Source organism: Symphalangus syndactylus, chromosome 21 (genome assembly GCF_028878055.3).
Source record: "Symphalangus syndactylus isolate Jambi chromosome 21, NHGRI_mSymSyn1-v2.1_pri, whole genome shotgun sequence".
Lineage (NCBI taxonomy): Eukaryota > Metazoa > Chordata > Mammalia > Primates > Hylobatidae > Symphalangus > Symphalangus syndactylus.
In genome coordinates, this window is record NC_072443.2 from 81,129,305 (window position 1) to 81,151,962 (window position 22,658).

General features: G+C 39.6%; 1 protein-coding gene across 1 annotated transcript in view; it reads right to left on the bottom strand.

The window, feature by feature from the left end:
- SYNPR (synaptoporin) overlaps positions 1-21,046 on the bottom strand; it is a 348,628-nt gene extending 327,582 nt beyond the window's left edge. The window contains exons 1-2 of the mRNA XM_055260619.2: positions 20,661-21,046; positions 20,471-20,536 (exon numbers count right to left, since the gene is read on the bottom strand). Coding sequence (XP_055116594.1) covers positions 20,471-20,536; positions 20,661-20,678 — 84 coding nt within the window. The 5' untranslated portion in view covers positions 20,679-21,046. The remainder of the gene's footprint in view (positions 1-20,470; positions 20,537-20,660) is intronic.
- Positions 21,047-22,658: the final 1,612 nt, after the last annotated feature.

Below are 22,658 nucleotides of genomic sequence, written 5' to 3' on the forward strand. Positions count from 1 at the left end.
ACATGAAAACTTCACACTAGTAGCACTAAAATCCTTGTTTCTTTTTTCTCAAGTAAAGTGGAAATATCTGGAAGCACTGGGCTTCTATTACCACTGACCAACAGCTGGCCAGGGTGGAAGCAGCTACTCCTATATAGGCAAAAACCCCTATGCTGTACGCCACACGTCTTATCACTTGTGTTGCCTCATATGATGGCCCCATGCAGATTTCCTCATGCATTACCTGCCTGGCTCCCAACAGGCCTGGTTTGCATTCTGGCCCCAACATTTACTGGCCAGATGGCCTTGTGCATGCTACCCAGGTTCTTCAAAGGCAGGCTAACCAACCTGGGAGAGGAAACTGAATCTCTCCCAAAACAAATTAAAAAAACAAAAGATACACAAGCTCAAGGGGCTTTGCAGTTTCATAAGTAGATGGGGGCAGGGTTAAGGAAGGCAGGGAAATTACTGATGGAGAAAAACTGTGGGAAACATCTAATCTCATGGCTCCAAGTATTCCCCATCATTTGCCTAGGCAACTGTGGTTTCGATTTATACAAATAAAATAAGATCAATTCAGATCAAATCAAGATCATCTTTTCATTTGTTGTTTTATCAAGTATATTTATAAGAAAAGAAGTTTTAAAAGTACTTGCTTTGAACTTCAGAGAAATTTCTCTCTGCCTGCTCATGACAGAATTCACCACCTGATTGAGACAGGTAATAAGCAGTTTCTGTGAAACCACCACCTTCGTTGATTTTGCCCTGCCAAGTACTGGCTCTTGATACAGGAATTGAATCTCTGGGAGCGGTTCAGAATTTTTCTTCCTGTGTTACTGCTAGGTTAACCACGGAGGGTCTTTTTTTGAAGCTCAGCAGACCCAGGATTAAATCTCAGCTCTGCTATTATAAACCATACACACCTAACCATTACTTGTTTTTCTAAGCCTCAGATTTCTTGCCTGAAAAGAGGGAAAATAATGATGCATACACTTTAATAGAGTTGTTAGAACTAAATGGCATAACACGTAGAAAATACTTAGCACAGGGCCTGGAGCTCATTAAATATACAATGAATGTTAACAACTGCTTTATCATTCACAGGGAGGCCAGCATAGCCCAAAATAGCAGTACGTGAGGCAAAGGCTAAGTGAATCCATAATGCTATCTCAGTTAATTGCAAGTGTGGTCAGGAATATGGTCTGAGAAAGAGAGGAAATACCCTTGACATCAGGCAGCTTCTGGATTTATTTTATTTTATTAATAGTCTAAAAGTCAGATATGCCTCAGATTCCGCAGATGGTGCAATAACACTCTATTCTGCCTTTCTATCAAAAGAACTATTAAAATTTCAAGTGCCTCAAATCCATTTCCAAAGTAGGCATGGTATAAATTTGCATATATGTGTCTCAGCCACATATATACATGAAGTGCAATTTCAGAAAAGTACTGAATATGCACTAACATTTATGAGTATCATTTAAAGTAAAATAATAATGTTTCTTAGCATACATTAATAATATAAATAAGACACAAAAATGGCAAACTTATAACATCGTTTAGCTTATAAAAGATTTGTAACAACAGTAATTACCTTTGACATTCTAAAAATTACATCTATTTTTATATAATGAATTCAGAGAAAGAAAGCCTCAGTATTTGCCTCTCTGCCCAAGTCAGAGAACAACAATCTAAATAATTTCCAAGTGGTGGAGTAGTACAATGACCTAGAAAGATTAAGGCAACAGCTTACGTAAAAGTCCACATGAACAGCATCACAAGTTTGGCAGCCTTGGCTATTGCTTTATGAATCCGTTCTGTTCATTAAAATATTTCCAGAAGAAAATAAGAATATAAATAATTTTACCCAAAAATGTACAATCTCATTGCAAAATTAGAGTACAAAGTCAATCAAGATTTCATTTCCACTATCAAATTGTAAAAACATTTAACTGGTAATACCCAACTGATAACACCTCATTGGAGGGTAATTTGTTAATTCTAAATACCTTAAAAATGTATAATCTTCTGAGCCAGCAATTCTAACATCTAAGTTAATAACACTAGAGGCATAGTAATTATTTATCTTTAAAGAGGAATTCCTTGCAGGTTTTGAAAATAATATAATATACATTTGAAAACTATCTAAGTTAGGAATTAAATAATCTCCAAGAGAGGCATACAGCGTAATCATATATAGACATTAAAATTATGGGAAAAAATATATCTAATGGCATAGAAAAACAACTCACAATATATTAAGGAGAATAAAGCAGGTGACAAAACAGTGCCTCTTCTAGGAACCCATTTGTTATGGGCTGAATTGGGTACTCCAAAGATTCCTATGTTGAAGTCCTCATTTGTGGCCTTACTGAAAGAGGGCCATTGCAGATATGATTAATTAAGATGAGGTCATATTAGAGTGAAGTGGGCCCCTAATTCAATATGACTGGTGTCATAGAAAAAGAGAAACTTTAGGCACACACATACACACAGTATAACCATGTGAAGAGGAAAGCAGAGATCAGGACAATACTTCTATAAGCCAAGGAACACCAAATACTGCCAGCAAACTTCCAGAAGCTACAGAGAGGCATGAAACAAATTCTCCCTCAGGACCCTCAAAAGGAACCAACCTTGCTGGCACTTTAATCTCAGACTTCTAGTCTCCAGAACTGTGAGATAATACATTTCTGTTGTTTAAGCTACTTAGTTTGTAAGTGTGTAGCAAATTAATACATTATGTGGTTAGCCCTAGCAAATTAATACATCATTTTTGTAGACAAAACGTTCATGAACATAAAAGATATCTAAAAGTATATTTCAAAATATTAAGGTTATCTCTCAGTGGAAGAACACTGGGTAATTTTCATTTACTAATTTTTGCTTATTTTGTGATTTTTTTTTATTATTATACTTTAAGTTTTAGAGTACATGTGCACAATGTGCAGGTTTGTTACATATGTATCCATGTGCCATGTTGGTGTGCTGCACCCATTAACTCGTCATTTAGCATTAGGTATATCTCCTAATGCTGTTCCTCCCCCCTCACCCTACCCCACAACAGTCCCCAGAGTGTGATGTTCCCCTTCCTGTGTCCCTGTGTTCTCATTGTTCAATTCCCACCTATGAGTGGGAACATGTGGTGTTTGGTTTTTTGTCCTTGTGATAGTTCACTGAGAATGATGGTTTCCAGCTTCATCCATGTCCCTACAAAGGACATGAACTCATCACTTTTTATGGCTGCATAGTATTCCATGGTGTATATGTGCCACATTTTCTTAATCCAGTCTATCATTTGGGTTGGTTCCAAGTCTTTGCTATTGTGAATAGTGCCGCAACAAACATACGTGTGCATGTGTCTTTATAGCAGCATGATTTATAGTCCTTTGGGTATATACCCAGTAATGGGATGGCTGGGTCAAATGGTATTTCTAGTTCTAGATCCCTGAGGAATCGCCACACTGACTTCCACAATGGTTGAACTAGTTTACAGTCCCACCAACAGTGTAAAAGTGTTCCTATTTCTCCACATCCTCTCCAGCACCTGTTGTTTAGTGACTTTTTAATGATGGCCATTCTAACTGGTGTGAGATGGTATCTCACTGTGGTTTTGATTTGCATTTCTCTGATGGCCAGTGATGATGAGCATTTTTTCATGTGTTTTTTGGCTGCATAAGTGTCTTCTTTTGAGAAGTGTCTGTTCATGTCCTTTGCCCACTTTTTGATGGGGTTGTTTGTTTTTTTCTTGTAAATTTGTTTGAGTTCATTGTAGATTCTGGATATTAGCCCTTTGTCAGATGAGTAGGTTGCGAAAATTTTCTCCCATTTTGTAGGTTGCCTGTTCACTCTGATGGTAGTTTCTTTTGCTGTGCAGAAGCTCTTTAGTTTAATTAGATCCCATTTGTCAATTTTGGCTTTTGTTGCCATTGCTTTTGGTGTTTTAGACATGAAGTCCTTGCCCATGCCTATGTGCTGAATGGTATTGCCTAGGTTTTCTTCTAGGATTTTTATGGTTTTAGGTCTAACATGTAAGTCTTTAATCCATCTTGAATTAATTTTTGTATAAGGTGTAAGGAAGGGATCCAGTTTCAGCTTTCTACATATGGCTAGCCAGTTTTCCCAGCACCATTTATTAAATAGGGAATCCTTTTCCCATTGCTTGTTTTTGTCAGATTTGTAAAAGATCAGATAGTTGTAGATATGTGGCATTATTTTTGAGGGCTCTATTCTGTCCCATTGATCTATGTCTCTGTTTTGGTACCAGTACCATGCTGTTTTGGTTACTGTAGCCTTGTAGTATAGTTTGAAGTCATAAATTCCTCGACAAATACACCATCCCAAGACTAAACCAGGAAGAAGTTGAATCTCTGAATAGACCAATAACAGGCTCTGAAATTGTGGCAATAATCAATAGCTTACCAACCAAAAAGAGTCCAGGACCTGATGGATTCACAGCCAAATTCTACCAGAGGTGCAAGGAGGAACTGGTACCATTCCTTCTGAAACTATTCCAATCAATAGAAAAAGAGGGAATCCTCCCTAACACATTTTATGAGGCCAGCATCATCCTGATACCAAAGCCTGGCAGAGACATAACCAAAAAAGAGAATTTCAGGCCAATATCCTTGATGAACATTGATGCAAAAATCCTCAATAAAATACTGGCAAACTGAATCCAGCAGCACATCAAAAAGCTTATCCACCATGATCAAGTGGGCTTCATCCCTGGGATGCAAGGCCGGTTCAACATATGCAAATCAATAAATGTAATCCAGCATATAAACAGAACCAAAGACAAAAACCACATGATTATCTCAATAGATGCAGACAAGGCCTTTGACAAAATTCAACAACCCTTTATGCTAAAAACTCTCAATAAATTAGGTATTGATGGGACGTATCTCAAAATAGTAAGAGCTATCTATGACAAATCCACAGCCAATATCATACTAAATGGACAAAAACTGGAAGCATTCCCTTTGAAAACTGGCACAAGACAGGGATGCCCTCTCTCACCACTCCTATTCAACATAGTGCTGGAAGTTCTGGCCAGGGCAATCAGGCAGGAGAAGGAAATAAATGGTATTCAATTAGGAAAAGAGGAAGTCAAATTGTCCCTGTTTGCAGATGACATGATTGTATTTTGTGATTGTTAATAAATATTTCACTTATGCATAAAATGGCTCTACATAGCATGTCCAAAAAAACCCTCCACCCGAAAGACAAATATTCTTATTATATTTGACAGCAATAAGAATATAAATATTCTTGTTATATTTGGCAACATGGGAAAGGCAACAAGTCAGACAGATACGATTTGAAACCCTGCCTTGGTCACTTACCACCTGTGTGACTTGAAGACATTTATGCAGCCAAAAAACACATGAAAAAATGCTCATCATCACTGGCCATCAGAGAAATGCAAATCAAAACCACAGTGAGATACCATCTCACACCAGTTAGAATGGCCATCATTTAAAAGTCAGGAAACAACAGGTGCTGGAGAGGATGTGGAGAAATAGGAACACTTTTACACTGTTGGTGGGACTGTAAACTAGTTCAACCATTGTGGAAGTCAGTGTGGCGATTCCTCAGGGATCTAGAACTAGAAATACCATTTGACCCAGCCATCCCATTAAAAACATTACAAGATCTGAATGAAAGTATATAATGTAGATAGCACAAACATGGTACAGCCTGGCATGTAGCAAGAACTCATTAATGTATAGCCAGTGTAGTGAATTTCTACTATTGGGGGCTTTCTTTTTTTCTTCTCTAAAATAAACAATTATGTTATTCCCTTCAGAAAACAGCTTCACAAATTCATGATCCCCTTGCCAAAGCCTACCGACAGCCTGAGGCTGCAGTGTGTCTGGGATGCTGATCTGGAACTTGACCCTCTGGTTTAATCATTCTTTCCTTGCCAACCACACCTGTCTGATTTTACTGTCCCACTCAAATTCATTCCTGTTATGTAGAACTGCTCTTTATTTATCTTTAAAGAGTAATTCCTTGCAGGTTTTGAAAATAATATAATATACATTTGAAAACTACCTAAGTTAGGAATTAGTTAAAAAATCTCCAAGAGAGGCATACGGCATAATCATATATAGATGTTAAAATTATGGGAAAAAATAGTTTATCTAATGGCATAGAAAAACAATTCACAATATATTAAGGAGAATAAAGCAGGTGACAAAACAGTGCCTTTAGTACACAGAACTAAAAAAACCTTTAGTACAAAGAACACATGTGTGCATGTGCATGTGTGTGTGCATGTGTATGTTTAAGAGATAACAACTAGACAAGCAGAAGACTCTTGTGAATTTTCCAGTGCTTTCTTTGCAAACTTTTGCAGTAAAAGAATATTTGGAGGAAAAGAAGGAAAATACCTTGTTTTAAATGTTTCCTATGTGCCACTAATCTTTGCAAATGTTATTTAATGAACACAATAATTATGCCTGCTAGTTATCATTATTTCTACTCTTATAAATATGAAAGGCCCAAAGAGGTTAAGTAATGTGTCCAAGGTCACATAGCTTGTAACTAATGGAGCTGACAGTCAAATCCAAGTATTTTTTCTATTACTAAATGAGAATATAGTGAATAAAACCAGGCATTTTTTAAAGGTAGCACTACAGGATGACTATAATAAATGACAATTTATTGTGTATTTTCAAATATCTAGAACAGATTTTGAATGTTCCCAACACAAACAAGTGACAATGTTTGAGGTGATGGATATGCTAATTACCATCATCTGAGCATTACATGCTATATACATGTATTGAAATAGCACATTATATCCCCAAAATATGTACAATTATTACGTGTCAATTAAAAAAATTTTTAAAGCACTAGCAAGTTAAAATCATACACTGCGTAATGATGTTTTGGTCAATGACCAACCACATATATGATGATGGTCCCATAAGATTATAAGACTAAATTTTTACCATACTCTTCCTGTGTTTAAATGTTTAGATATACAAATACCATTGTGTTACAGCTGCTTAGAGTATTCAGTACAGTCACATGCTGTACAGGTTTTTAGCCTAGGAGCAATAGGCTGTACATGTAGCCTAGGTGTGTAGTAGGCTATCCCATTTAGGTCTGTGTAAGTACACTCTATGATGTATGCACGATGATGAAATCACCTAATGATACATTTTTCTCCGAACCTATTCCTGTCATTGAGCAACAAGTATTTATATATGCGCATGAGAGAGAGAGAGAGAGAAACTACAATATTTATACTTCAAACTTACCTACTGTTGCTGGTAAACACAGCCTTATCCACCAGAATAGCTGGAGTTTAAGCCACTATCAATTTCACACACATTCTCTTTTTTTTCACCAATGAAGCATTTGTCTTTAAAAATAAATTTCAAATTCATCTCCTGGGTGAATGGTGATCACATAATAATCATGCTTTGCTTTCAACTGCTTCATAAATAGAATCCATGAATCTGACAACAAAAGTTCTTACCTAAACTCTAGTTGATGATTATGACGCAGAAAACATACCTCTCCCCTATCCTCACAAACCTCCAGCTGTAGACAGACATTAAAGGTAGCTCATCAGATATTTCTCATATGGGAAAGGTTTCCCAGATATCTGAGCTTTAATTTTCTGGGTTCGAGGACAATCAACCTTTATCAAGCCCTCTCCGATAAAGTGGAGGGGAACTTTCATACACGTAAGCTCATTTTATTTCACAACTCTGTGTTACAGTTGTTTATTCCCACTTTATAGTTCAAGAAATTGAGAGGCAGAAAGATAAAGACATTTACCCAAGGTTTCTCACCCATTAATTCATTTTTATCATTAAAAAACGCCTTTGATGTAGGTAAAATTCCTGAGAAACTTGAGGTTCAATGATGTTGATCTGCCCATGAACATACCCAAAGTCTGTGGTTGAGACTTAGCTTGCATGGCTTCAAATCCAGTACATTCTAAATCACAATAATCATCTCTATTCATCCAGCTACCCCCTTTTCCCACTGAAATACCTCTCAGGATCTCCATGCTTCACTCAGATCATGGGTTTGAGCTCAGTAATTTTCTAATAACTCCCTGCCAATTTAACTCTTCTATCTTCTCAAGTCTCAACTGGAAAGATCCTGAAAAGTGTGCCAACTGTCCATCAGGTGTAAGGTGAAGCCAGTGCATAAAAGGCCAGCCAGAAAATCTCAGAGTAGACCAGATGGATGTGTAAGAACTTCCTGTTAAAGCACACAAATGCTTCCAAATAACAGATCCAAAGAATGACGACTCACACACACACAATGGACAAAGTTCATTTACTTCTCCATCATCCATGATGGAAGCTGCCTGACTTAGGAATTTAAGTGTTCGTAATCTTACTAAATATCCATATCCTTCCTGAATTCTACAGATACTTTTTTTGTATCTTCATGTTTCAACAACGTATTTCTGAATTTGAATTTTTTATACAACGGATCAGTGAATAAAGATTTTGTTAAAAAAAAAAAGATACACAAGGTCAGTAAAATTTTCTCAAGCAGTGGGAGTGTTTTTGGGAAATAAAAAGGTCACTGAGAAAGTATGAACATCCTTAGTCATGAGGGCGTTTAAGCTTTGCTTTGTCTATTGGTAGCATGAGCTAGCATAAAGGGAACTGAATTAGGAATTAGAAGACATCACTTTAAGAAGAAATTATGTATATTGTCCCTGCTGTTTTGAGTGGGAAATCATTTAGCTCCAAGACCTAGGAGTAATGAGTGATTACTATTAATGGAAGACAATGCAGAAAAATGGTTAAGAGCATGGAGTCTGGCATCCAATTGCCTGGATTCAAATCCTGGCTCTCTTACATACTAGCTGTATGACTTTAGGCAAGTAGTGGGATCTCTCGAGGCCTTAATTTTCTCATATGTGAAAAGGAGTTTTTTTATTAGTCTTTTGAAAGTAACATGAAATTATATGAAAAACATGTGCATCAATAATGGTTAAGATAATATTAGTAAAACCTCCAGCAGTGTCTGGTCTATACCAAGATTCTCTAACTGTAACTGAGGAAGAGTTTGTTGAAGTTGATGACGTATCTACAAACACAATCAAGCATTCCTAAACTTTCTAGCACTGGAATAAACATAAAGGGTTTCAATATAGCATTGTTACATTGTTTTTTGTTCCCATTATTTCTCCATTGGAAGGACGTTGATTGTGAGATGTCTTAGTCTGCTTTGTGTTGCTGTAGAGGAATACATGAGGCTGAGTAATTTACAAAGAAAATGGGTTTATTTGGTTCATGGCTCTGCAGGCTGTACAAGAAACCTGGTGTTACTATCAACTTCTGGTGAAGTCCTCAGGCTGCTTCCACTCATGGAAGAAGGCAGAGAGGAGTTGTCTCTATATACTATTTTAAACATTATTGTGTTTACTTTATGATCATCTTATGCTATAGTTTGGATGTTTGTCTCCTCCAAATCTCAAGTTGAAATTTGATCCCCAATTTTGGAGGTGGGGCCCAATAGGAGGTATTTGAGTCATGGGGGCAGATCTCTCTAGAATAGATTAATGCCCTCCCTAGGGGAGGGGTGTGTGAGTGAATTCTCTCTCTGTTAGTTCCTGTGAGAGCTGGCTATTAAAAAGAAACTGGCACCTTCTCCTCACCTTTTGCTTCCTTTCTCACCATGTGATCTCTGCACACACCAGCTCCTCTCTGCCTTTTGCCATGAGTGGAAGCAGCCTGAGGCCTTCACCAGAAGTTGATAGTAACACCAGGTTTCTTGTACAGCCTGCAGAGCCATGAACCAAATAAACCCATTTTCTTTGTAAATTACTCAGCCTCATGTATTCCTCTACAGCAACACAAAGCAGACTAAGACATCTCACAATCAACATTCTTCCAATGGAGAAATAATGGGAACAAAAAACAATGTAACAATGCTATATTGAAACCCTTTATGTTTATTCCAGTGCTAGAAAGTTTAGCAATGCTTGATTGTGTTTGTAGATACATCATCAACTTCAACAACCTCTTCCTCAGTTACAGTTAGAGAATATTGGCATAGATCAGACACTGCTGAAGGTTTTACTAATATTATCTTAACCATCACAACACCAAAAGACGTGACTCTTATGGTCCTCATTTGATAGTTATGGACCCTGAGAATAAGCATAATTATGCAATCTGCTCCGTGTTCCATGGCTGAAAATAAGAGCAAAATTTTTGGCATAAAATGGACCCCAAAAATGATGCTTCTTCAAGTTCCACACTGCCTTCTACATTTTTCCAGTGGTATTTGCTCATTGACAAATTCCTCCTTTTCCCCTCCTCAAAGAAACAGCACCTATCACACAAGGCAATCCAATGGCTCTTCCATGAGTAATTAGTTTTCTACTACATTAGTAAACACAAACACACAAGAAATGAATATAATAATTAATGTAGTCTTCTAACATCAAGGGCCAGAGCTGAATTTACCAACAAATATGTGAATAAAAATGAAGTACATGTGGGTTTGAGGGAATACATTTTTATTCACAAATTGTCTTATCATTAGGCAAAACCTAATCATTTCTCTTAAAAAGAGGTTTTCAACAAGTGGACAAGATTGTATAAGCTAGTGGAGGCCCATGTGCTGAAGAGCCAAAGGTGTACCTCTTTGGATAATATTATCAGTGTGAATCCACTCAGCGATCCCCTAATCAGAGAGCATTCCAAGAATACTGATGTCAAAATCTCGAAGGTGTAACATTTTGAGAAAATTACCAGTGCTACTTCAATAAAAGATGCACTGGTTTAAAAATCATTTACTTTTAAACCAGACATGTACACTTCTCACTGGGTCTGTCCTGTTAATGACTTAAAGGATCGTCACGATCACTGCTCCAGCTGAAAGAACAGACAAAAGGGGAATGTTTCGAATATCATGACCCTTTTTATTCAGGCCACAAGTGACAGGATAGCAGTGGGCATTTGATCTATGGCAACCAATTTGTAGACTGGCTATTGACTTATGATATTGCCTGGGGTTGATAGTTGTGTCCAAACTAAAATAATTTTTTTGTTAGTTGAACCAATCATATTCTTTCTGTTAGGACATTAGATAAGAATAATGACAAGAATAAATGGGAAACAGAAAGAGAACACAGAGAGAGAGCAGGTAGGACTGTGACAAAGACATAATAATAGTGGCACTCTTGCTAAGGCATTCCTGCTGCTCGTTGACTTGAACCGAAGATATGAGACCTGAGCCTGTTTCAGTCCTTGAACTTTTATTTCTGTAAAAGTTCTCCACCATTATCATGCAGTGGGTATCCCTATAATAGCCCTGTTTCCTTGACAGTGGTGTCTATGTGACTTACTCTCCTCCATAACCAAGCTAAACAATTGTTTCCAGGGAAAGCTTCACAATTCCACTTCACAATGAAGACCATTAAGGGGAATTTACATCTCATCCAATGTGTTACCAATAATTCATTTACATATTTTTTATTCCCTTCCTTCCCTCCTTCTTCTCTCATTTTCTTAACCAATACTTTCTAAGCACCTACTGCCTGGGTGTTTTGGTGGAGTTTGCAAATGTCCCTGAAGTTGGCCTTACTGTGTGTTAAGCACTGTGTTAGAAACAGAAAATGTGCTGATGAGCAGGACAAACAAGATCCCTGCTCTCACACTGCATTTACTCTGGTTGAGTAGCTAGAATGAAAAGTCATTAAAAAGTGTGGTCTGGGAGCCATCAGAAGGCTGACCTTATCTAGTAAGACCTCCCTAGACAGTGATATCTACATTGACACTGAAGGGAGAAGAAGAATTCATCAACTAAAAAAGATTGAGCAAAAGGGAAAGGGAGCATTCTGGGCAGTGGAAGTGGCATGTACAAAAGTTCATGAGAACAGCAAGAAACCAACACCAGGCCCCTAAAACATCAAGAAATGTGAAACGTACACAGAGCAAGAAATTGTCTCTTGGTATGAGAGTTAAAAGGGTGAGGATGGACCACATTCCCCTCTCCTAAGGAACTTTCCCCAGTAAAGTTTGGATAATTCATTACATTCAACTGGCAGCATCATTCTTTCTTGTAGGCTTCAAAGAGACCAAAGAGACTGGCATGGAAGGCAGAGGGTGGTAAGTTGTTGGAAGGACTTAGTCCCTCAGGGAACAGAGAAGAAGTTGTTACACTTCACACCTCACCCTGTGCTCTATCCAGTAACTATATTATGCTGCCCAGAGTCATTTAGGTTGGAAAAAGGTATTACTTTATCATCACCATCATCATGGTCACAATTATCATTTACTTTAGAAGGATAGTTAACAGTTTGCTAAACACTTTTTCACGCTTGATCTCACTTAAAATTTTCAACACTATAGGCAGGAGATATTGCCCCCAGTTTTCAGGTTAGGAAACTGAGGTCTTTAAAGGAGTCTAAGCTAATACATTGAACAGGAATAATAACAAATACAACAAAAGTCAAGTACATCCCCACAGAAGATGAAGACTCAAAGGAAGACCATGGTTCTGTGCACATACTCCTTAGAGATTTTCTATTTTTCTTCTACTAGCACATGACTGTTTTTCTTCCGTCCCCATACCTCAGTCAGTGAGAGATGTGGGTCCTCTGGGGAACAAACAACTAAGGATGGTGTTTCTACTTCAGCATAACTCTAGGGTTTTCCCCAGTTTCTATGGGGGAACTCCCAAGGGCCTGGAGCACCTGGGCATTACAATGTGGTTAGTAAGTGCCTGTGTCTGACCCTATAAGGACCCTCAGCTACATCCTGGAGAATTCAGCTGGGGCCACTGTCTCTCTTTCAAGTGTAGGAAATTGTCTATGGATTGTTATTTGAGAAAGACCAGGAAAAGTATCTCTCCACACCTCAACGACAAACCCCTGAAGGCCAAGTGCTTGCAATTCTTCCATTAGACGTTCTCCTTTAGGTTCAATACTGGCCTTGCTGGAATTTTCTTTGAAATGTGAGTATTCCAAGGAGCAAGCGCCTGAAGAGTCATTCATGCTATGGTAAAAATAGATTTGCCAGTATGAGGGCCCTCCACAGTGGAATATAGAGATATGGGGGCTAAAAAGAGGTATGAGTGAGTCTGAATACAAATTTCTACCTCAGAGTTTTGCCAAGACTTTAACTTGCAAAAAGTTATCTGTAATTTCCTTTGATGAATTTGATGAATTTCTACTTTCTCCCTTTTCATCACCGTCATAACCGCTGGCATCGTTATCATCACCACCTTCATAATCATTTACTGAGCGCTTATCACAGTGTGGGTACTAAGCAAGGCACCTTACTTGGATAAATCATTTAATCATGATAGCAACACTTTGAAGTAGGAACTATTATTAGCCCTATCTTATAGATGAGAAAAATGAAGCCTAGTGAATTTAACTTGCCCAAGGTAACAAAGCTAGTAAAAAATAAAATCTGAATTCAAATCCATAAGAAGCATTCCTGACCCTTTTCTCTTTTTTTCTGTACTTGTGAGGCCAAATACTAGTTGTCTTAATACACTCAGGAAAGCATTTAGTGATGAATCCATCTGCAGACTGAGGAGCTGCTTGTTTGTTGTGCACTTATTGATTCGTACTCCAATTGCACATGATTGTTGTCACCAGTTGAGAGGCTAGAAGGTTGTAATCAAACCCACATTAATATAGCTTTAAATTACATCAAACTGTCAATGGTAGATTGCTGCTCACGATTTAAATAAATTTTATGTAAGAATTCCCTGTCTTGTTTATACAGAGGAAGAAAATGAGTTCTCTGACTTATGCACACTTTTTTTTAACAAAAGAGGAAAAGATAAAAAATGAGATTAAATTATTGCCTTTATAATCGAAGTCTTTTTCTACATATTTAAAATGAAAAGTACTGGTTTTTAATTGGAATCAACTCTACCTCAGTTAATTAATAACTAACAGAAAATAAAAGCCAAATATAAAAGACAGTTGATATCTGTTGAATTCATCTCTAAATACAAATGTTCCTTGGCATTTTCAGAAAAGACCTCAAATATATAAGTTGATGACTGAGATAAACACTGTAAAATAGGATAACATCTGCTTTTTTTTTTTTTTTTTTTTTTGAGATGGCGTCTCGCTCTGTCGCCCAGGCTGGAGTGCAGTGGTGCAATCTCGGCTCACTGCAAGCTCCGCCTCCCGGGTTCACGCCATTCTCCTGCCTCAGCCTCTCCGAGTAGCTGGGACTACAGGCGCCCGCCACCACGCCCGGCTAATTTTTTTTTTTTTGTATTTTTAGTAGAGACGGGGTTTCACCGTGGTCTCGGTCTCCTGACCTCGTGATCCGCCCGCCTCGGCCTCCCAAAGTGCTGGGATTACAAGCGTGAGCCACGGCGTCCGGCCAATATCTACTTTTTAAAGCTTGTTTGCGGATCAGGGATAAGATATGGCAAGTGCTTTCCACATTGGAAAAAGCAGGAGTGTAGCATTTAAGAGAATGAAGGTGAGGCTGCTCAAATCTTGGCTTTGCTATTTCCCACGATTTTGTCCCTGATGAGTTGGTTAACATCTTTGAGCCTCCTGGAGAAATGGGAATGTTAAAGTTACACAGATTCAACACAATGATGTAAGAAAAACCCAGTAATATAGTCCCCCATATGATGCCTGCATGACAAAGGTAGCTATTATTACTTCTCTCATTAGGAGTTTAAAATGGTGGCTATTATAAAATTGTATTTATTGTATGTTATGATGACACATTTCACTTTGTTGTTATCAATAGCATAAATTATAAATGTTGTTAATATTAAGAAAGCAGTATGATATTTGCTTGAAAAACATGGCTTAGAATTTAAATTCAGGAATGAAGATTATATAAATGCTAGTGTCTCCATTTAAATCAAATAGACCTATACCTCACATATCAGACATGCTGCATCTTTGGATTCACTGGCCACTTTGGTTAGGCAGGGAGGTAGACTGGAAAGGGAGAATGGTGATGTGAAACCCAGGATTATAGCAGAAGGTATTGCAAAATTAGGGATGGATGTCAAAAATAAGGATTAGAAGAATTAGGCAAATTGAGTCAGCAGTTTATTCCATAGGCACAGAATCTAGGGCTGCAGCATTGTGTAGGAGAACTATGCAAGCCGCACAAATATTGTTTTGGAGAGTTTAAGTTCTTTCGATGACCTTAAGTCTGCACCAATGTGGTTCTGAACAATATGGATGGGTGGAGTCTTCCACTTTTCATTTTACATAAATCCACAAGTACAAATTCAGTGCACCGTATATAGTAAAGAAAGAATTACTAACATAATTTTTTAGAAGAAAAGGGAAAAAAGGAGACCAAAGGTCAACTGGCAAAATACTAAAGTAGCAAAATAAGAATTACCTGTGGGTCAGGCGTGGTGGCTTATGCCTGTAATCCCAGCACTTTGGGAGGCTGAGGCGAGCGGATCACGAGGTCAGGAGATCAAGACCATCCTGGCTAACACGGTGAAAGCCCGTCTCTACTAAAAATACAAAAAATTAGCCAGGCGTGGTGGCGGGCGCCTGTAGTCCCAGCTACTTGGGAGGCTGAGGCAGGAGAACCCAAAAGGCAGAGCTTGCAGTGAGCTGAGATGGCGCCACTGCACTCCAGCCTGGGCGGCCTAGCCAGACTCCATCTCAAAAAAAAAAAAAAAAAAAAAGAGAATTATCTGTGGAAGGACTATACCAACTTAGTTTTCCAGAGTGGTCTGACAATGGGGTAAGTTTAATATATATATATTTTGCCATTTCCAAATGATGGTTTAAGAGATTTGCTGGACCTATTTTATCATCAGGGAATAAATGAAAAAGACCACCAGAGTCAGTGCTATGTCCCGACTTTTCCGTTTTGACCTAAGAGATAGTGAAAAGTACCCTGACCTCATTTAAGTAGAGATTAAGGATGTCGGAGTTTTGCCTGCAAGTCTGAAATTGGCTAAAGCTTTCCCCTCAAGGCTTGACTTTTATATGTTATTAAGACTTTAAATCTACTGTATCCGTGAACCCTTCCTAAGGAAAGAACACGTAAATAAAGTGGATTTTTTCCCCAGGCGATAAAATCCAAAAGTAGAAGATGACATTAAAGGTACTATCAGTTTATGTGAGTAATCCATAGAAAATAATGTAAAATATGAGCTATTTGAAAGAATTTCTTGTGTGTGTGCACAACTGTAGACAGGTGATATGCCCATAATTCTTCCTGCATACCACAGTTTACCATCAACCGCTCCCATTCTCTACCTACTGCATCTCAATTTACACCCTTCTGAAAAAATCAATTTTAACAGTTCAGTGCTTTATATCCACACTTCCCTCTGTGTTCATACAAATTACACACATGCACACTCACTCACATACAAAACTATGTTTTTTATTTGTGCAAATACAGGACCCTATATTATTTTGAAATATGATTGAATAAATTATCTACATGTTTATTAAAAGGATAAATACTGGTTTTTCCATTTAGCAATTTTATCAAATACAAAGAATAAAACTTACATTTTCTCATTTAACAATTTTATCAAATACAATGATATATTTACCTGCAGGTCAATGCATATTAACTGAATTTTTTTTTTTGAGACAGCGTCTCACTTTGTCGTCCAGGATGAAGTGCAGTGAAGTGACCACAGCTCACTGTAGCCTTGACCTCGTAGGCTCAAGCGATCCTCCTACCTCAGTTTCAGAAGTAGCTGGGGTTATAGGCATGCACCACAATGCCTAATTTTTTAAATTTCTTTTCCTTTTTTACAATCTCACATTATTTTTATTTGATCATGATGTGGACAATAAAAATGTATTCCTATTCTTTTTGATACTAACAGTTTTACTGAATTTGTTTTCAGTTTCTCTCAAATAACACATAGCATATCTTGTTGATATGGAATCTCATACTCATTTAGATCCAGTACGTTCATTAGAATAATATAGCCTTCTGATTTTAAAAACAACTGATTGCTTATAGAAAACTGATATGCATCAACATTTAGTCAGAAAAAGAAACATGAGAACATGCCTTTTATGTTTGATATCACTTAACTTACAAGATAATGTGAAAATAGTTTGGTTATAATTTTAGCAAAAGTAAAACTCACTTCAACTAATGAAAGAAATCAAACACTGAAGAATCAAATATCTACTGACTTAGCCGATATTCCTGTCAAAAGAAATGTCTTCTGCTGCACTGAATATTAGAATTAGAAATTCACTATATGTTAAGCCATATTTTAATTAATATGTTCCAGAATTGCACAGCTTCCCTATGTTGACGAGGCTGGTCTTGAACTCCTGGGCTCAAGCAATCCTCCCATCTCTGCCTCCCAAAGTGCTGAGATTATAGGAATGAGCCACCGTCCCTGGCTAATTCATTCTTTTCGATGGCAATAAAATATTTCATAACATGATGAATCGTACTTTAATTATTTTCTTATAATGGACTTACTAGTTATTTCTAGTTCTTTTCACTACAGATGATGTTGCAGTAAATATTCTTGAGAATATTGCTATTATCTGAATGTTTATGCCTCCCCCCAAGTTCACATGTTGAAATATAGTTCCCAAAGTGATGGTCTTAGGAGGTGGGGCCTTTGGGAGGTGATTAGCTCATAAATGTGGAGCCCTTGTGAATGGGATTAGTGTTCTTATAAGGGGCGGACAAGATGAGAGTTCTTCCCTTCTGCTTTGAGAAGACACAGCAAGAAGGTTCCATCTGTGAACCAGAAAGTAGGCCCTAACTAAACAACGAATCTGATGGCACCTTGATCTTAGACTTTCCAGTATTCGGAACTATGAGAAATAAATTTCTGTTGTGTATAAGCTATCCAGTTTATGGTGCTTTGTTATAGCAACCCCCAAAACTAAGACACATATATCTTTACATGCATGTTTATTTCTACAGCATGGGGAAATTGCAGCTTAAAGACACTGTCAAGTTTAAAGCTGCTCTCCATTGCTTTGTAAAACTTTCACAGAGACAGGATAAACTGGGATATTTTAAGTGCTCTGTCATTACCGGTTTACAATTTTTGCTGATTACTTGCTGTTTAACCAAGTACTATGAAAGGAACCAGTGAGGGAAACAGAGACAAACAGAAGAAATGTTCTGCCATCTATAAGAAATCACATTTCCTCTCATTGTCAATATCTCCTACAGAAAAAGATACCTCAGAGTGCCTCCTCAAGCCATTGTGTGCACACAAAATGTATGTTCTTGCCCTCTGTTCACTACCAGCTTTTTCAGCAACTAGTACTCTCTCTCTTCATGTCTGTAGCTCAGCTCTTTTAAAATATAGATTAACCAACTAACTTAGCTGACTTTTAAAATTTGCTTTGTCCATTATTCATGTTCTCTTCCAAAAATGAGAGTCTAATTACTGAGGTACAAGCAAAAAGCCCTTCCCCCTTCGAGCCTTAGAATCCTAGAAGAGAGAGGGGAAGGACTGCAAATAATTTAAATGTAGTAACTTAGTAACCTTTATTCTATTTCACTCTTTCTCTCACACACACACACATCACCTGCGCGCACACACACACACCTCCCCCAAGGGGGGGAACTATAAAACAGTATTTTGCAGTGTGATAAATTCTTATGAATGAATTAATAAAAATCTAGTGGAAGTTCAAAGAATGAGGTGAATCATTCTGTTTGGGATAGAGGAAAGAGGAAGGAATAAATACGAGAAAAGTCTTCATTGAGGAGGTAACATTTAGTCGAGGTAAAAAACAAACATTTTGTTTTTTTTAGGCTTGGAAGGTGAGGACATTCCATACAGTGTGAATAGAAATAGCAAGGGCACTGAGGTAAAAGGGGCTTTTGAGTTTTGGAGGGATCTGGTATAGCTCAGAGTGGTGGTTCTCCAATTATAATGTGGGTAAGAGTTATGCAGGGAGCTCATTTAAAATGCAGATTCATAGGCATCCATCTTACCAATATTTTGATTTGGTGGCCAGAAACCTGTAATTTGAACAAGTGCATCCAGATAACAAACACCTTTTTATATAGCAGTACAGGCTGTGTGAGGAACAGTGGCACAAAATCATGTTGCCACAGTATTGGTGTGAACACGAACTAATATTTCAGATAGGTGAGAGTGTGAGACAATAACAGATTATGTCAGAAAATGATGTCAGGTCTTTGAACTTGGTTTTGAGAGAAAATAGCTTGACAATGGAGCTATTATTTTCTTCCCTAAAAGCCACTACTTCACAGGAAATATTTATTGAATGGCTGAATGAATGAATGTAGGCAGAATTCTGAGAAAGCAAACTGAAAGTTTCCAGAACTGTGAGGATTGCTTGCTTGTTTAACTTGACTGTAAGGAAAACAGTTTCAGAATAGCCTGCTCTGAAGCACTAATTCAAGCCTTCCAAAAGCTGTCTTGGTGTATGCAAAATTGATATACGCATGCATTTTCATTCAAGTCTACAAACAAGGTAAATGTAATTATCTTGTAGATCATCCGTGTAAACAATCATCACAGTTATGTAGCCACTGCCAGATATAAGCCCTTGGAGCTAAGATCTGGGAACAGAGAACAGGCTCTTACATAATTTCCCAGCTAGTCAGTGTTAGGGACTGTGATTAATGCTACATGACAGGCTTTGAACTTTCTATTCGATAGGTTTGCTTGCCTTTTGGAGCTCCTAGCAAAACGAAACGTGTGACCTGCAGATTTCATTCTGAATAACCATCATCCAGCCAACACCACTGACATGGCTCTGTGGCCCTTTGGGTAACCGTTTCTGTGCCTCACTCCTCTGCCCATAGACAAATTGCAATAGGAGTGTCAGGGTGGTTTTACAGAAGTGGAATACAACTTCCTAAAGCCCAGTCGCTGAAGAAAGCCATGGCAAACAGGCTGATGGGCTCTTCTGGGTATAATCAGAAAAGCCCCGGAGTGGCCAGAGAAAAGAAACTATAGTAGGGAAGGAAGGAGTTCTGCTCTCTACCCGCCGCCGTCTATCACAGCATGTAATAGCTTCGCAACATCTTTCCCTCCCCGAAGCTCCCGCGGAGCAGTTGAACACGCGCTTCCAGCATCCCAGTCCCGCAGAGAAGCTGTCTCTCAGTTCTGACCAACTTTCTGAGCTTGGCCAAGTCTTCCCGGCTCCTCCGCTCAACTATGGGTCCCTCCACCCATCCCCTCATCCCCGCGAAGCTCCAGGTGAGGGGCCAGAAGCCAGCGGCAGCTCCTCCATGCTCCCCGCTCCCCTATCTCCCAAGGGGGAGGTGGTTTCTTTCCACAGCCCCTGCGCGTCTGCAAGCGGTGAGGTGAGACGACACTTGCCTAAGCGCCTGCAAAAATGCGTCCATGCTCCCGCCTCCAAGCAGGGTGCCTCGACCTTGTCCCCACCACCTTGCAACGGCGTCTTAGGAAGGGGCAGGATTGAAATCCCTGGCTTGAGGGTTGCATCTCCGGCTTGGAACAGAACCGCACAGGGAGCACCGACCTCTCCTCACCTGATGACTGGCTGCCTGGCGCCCCTCCCTGCACACACACTGCTACTCACCAATTCCAGGGCTCGCAGGAAGGCGAGGGGCTCCTTCAGCACCCGGAAGGTGCCCGCAGAGGCCAGCTTTGGGGGAATGAGGCGAGAGAGAGAAAGCAAAGCGTGAGGAAGGGGCTGGGGGCGCCTCCCCCAAGCCGCGGCACCCCCGCCCCCTGCTCCCAGCCAGCCGCCCTGCCCAGTTCTGTCTCACCTGACTCACAGGGTCCATAGCTCGCCCTCGCTCGCTCTTCTCGTCCACCAGTTCTTTTTAAAAATGAAGTTCTCTTGGCACCTCCGTCCTCAGGGCCAGAAGCCCCTTCGGGAGCAGCCAGAGGAGCGACACCCTGGAGCAGCCCGGCGAGGACGGGGGGCCTCGGGGAGCCCACTCGCTAACGCTGGGCTCTGTGCTCCGGGAACGCAGCGCGTCGGGGAGGCGAGGCGAGTCAGCGAGGGGTGGGCAGGGAAGAGCTGGGGCAGGGTAGAGACAACAGGGGAGGGGGAAACCCATGGAGCCGGGGGAAGGCTGTCATTGGCCAGCCGCGCTCCAGAGGGGAGGGCGAGAAGGTGGGCGAGGCAGGGCCCACAGACATTGGTGCAGGCTCAGCCGTGCGCCCGGTGCCCTCTGGCTCCGGGGAAACTTTGGGTCTCTTGGTCTGGGAAAGCGGGCTTGGCACCATCAGCAAGACGGCTGTCCACCTGAAGAAGGGGTTTCCAGGTAGGAGGAAGACACCCACACTTTACATGAGACATCTGTGTGAGTTCTGATGACTTCCAAACAGCAAAATAATAATAATGATAAATACATAAAAATAAAAAAATAACTATTTGTTGGCTCTTTCATTCATTCCTTCAAGCCTTTATGGAGCATCCTTCCTGTGGGCAGGCAGTGCTTAGGTGCTGGGGTACATCAAAAAAACAGGATAAGCATTGTCACTTCCCCCCAGGGGAAGCAAAAGGGGAAAAAAACCTTGCAATGTGGTCTGGACAGTGGTGCAGAGCAGAGCACAGGGGCCATGGGCACAGGGCAGGGGATCCATCTTGGCCTGTGGATGCCAGAGAGAGGACCAGGACAGAGGAAACTGCCTGGAGAGAAGAGGTGGAAACAAATTAATCTTGAACGTGGGACCATGCGCCAGTGGAAAACAGATTTGGCAAGGATGAAATGGCCAAGGTAAAACATCATGAAAGGCTAAACAGGGAATGAAATTGAGGTACCTTTCAAACTCATTTTATTTCTACTGAGATCTTTTGCCTGAGATCTGACCCCCAAATGATCTCCCCTGTCAAACTCATAAATATAACACTGGGTCCCTCCTCCAAAGTTAGACCCTTTTCTTGAAACTTAGTGAAAGGTGGTTCACGTTGTTTACTCTTAGTGGGCTAATCTTGCTGAATATAATAAAAACAATAGCAACCAAGCAAGTGAGTTCTTCCTATGAGCTGAAAACCGTGCTAAGGGCTTTACAAACATTACTTCATTAAATATTCACAAACCCCCATAAGTTAATGATACTATTATTCCCATTTTAGAGATGAGGAAATTGAGGCCCATGGAAGGATAGTGGCCTGCCCAAGGTTGCCCAGCTAGCAGGTAGTGAAGTCAGAATTGATTTTTTTAAAATCAGAAAAAGAAAAGAAGACGGGGAAAAAGGAAGAGGAGGAGGAAGAAGAGGAGGAGGAGAGAGAGGAGAGCTCTTAGCTACTACATCAAGTAGTGATATGTCCTCTTCCTTCTCACTCCCTTTGGATTGGATTCCATTTATGAGTGGTCTCCCAGCAACACAGATAGTCCATCTGTTTACTATAAAGATTTGCCAAAAAGGTTTGGAGTTCGTGTGTGTGTGTGTGTGTGTGTGTGTGTGTGTGTGTTGGGGGGGGCGGGTATTTGATATGTAGAAGTGGATGAGAAATACAGAAATCAATAATTTGCTGTCTGGGAAGGGGAGGCAGCTTCTAGTGTAAATGCCCCCTGCTCATGAATTTTGCTACAGAAAAACTAGAAATGTAGTGAGTAGGAACTCCAGTGGACTGGTTGCACCATCTGCAGTCAGCCAGTTTTGTTCCTACTGCTCTTCCTACATGCAGATAGAGCCTAAAACAATTAGAAACAGTTGTTTCAAAAATAAGCCATTATGCAACTATGGGGGAGGGGTGGGGGGGGAACCAACACTGTGAATTACTTAGTGTGTACCCTACCACGTATGTATAT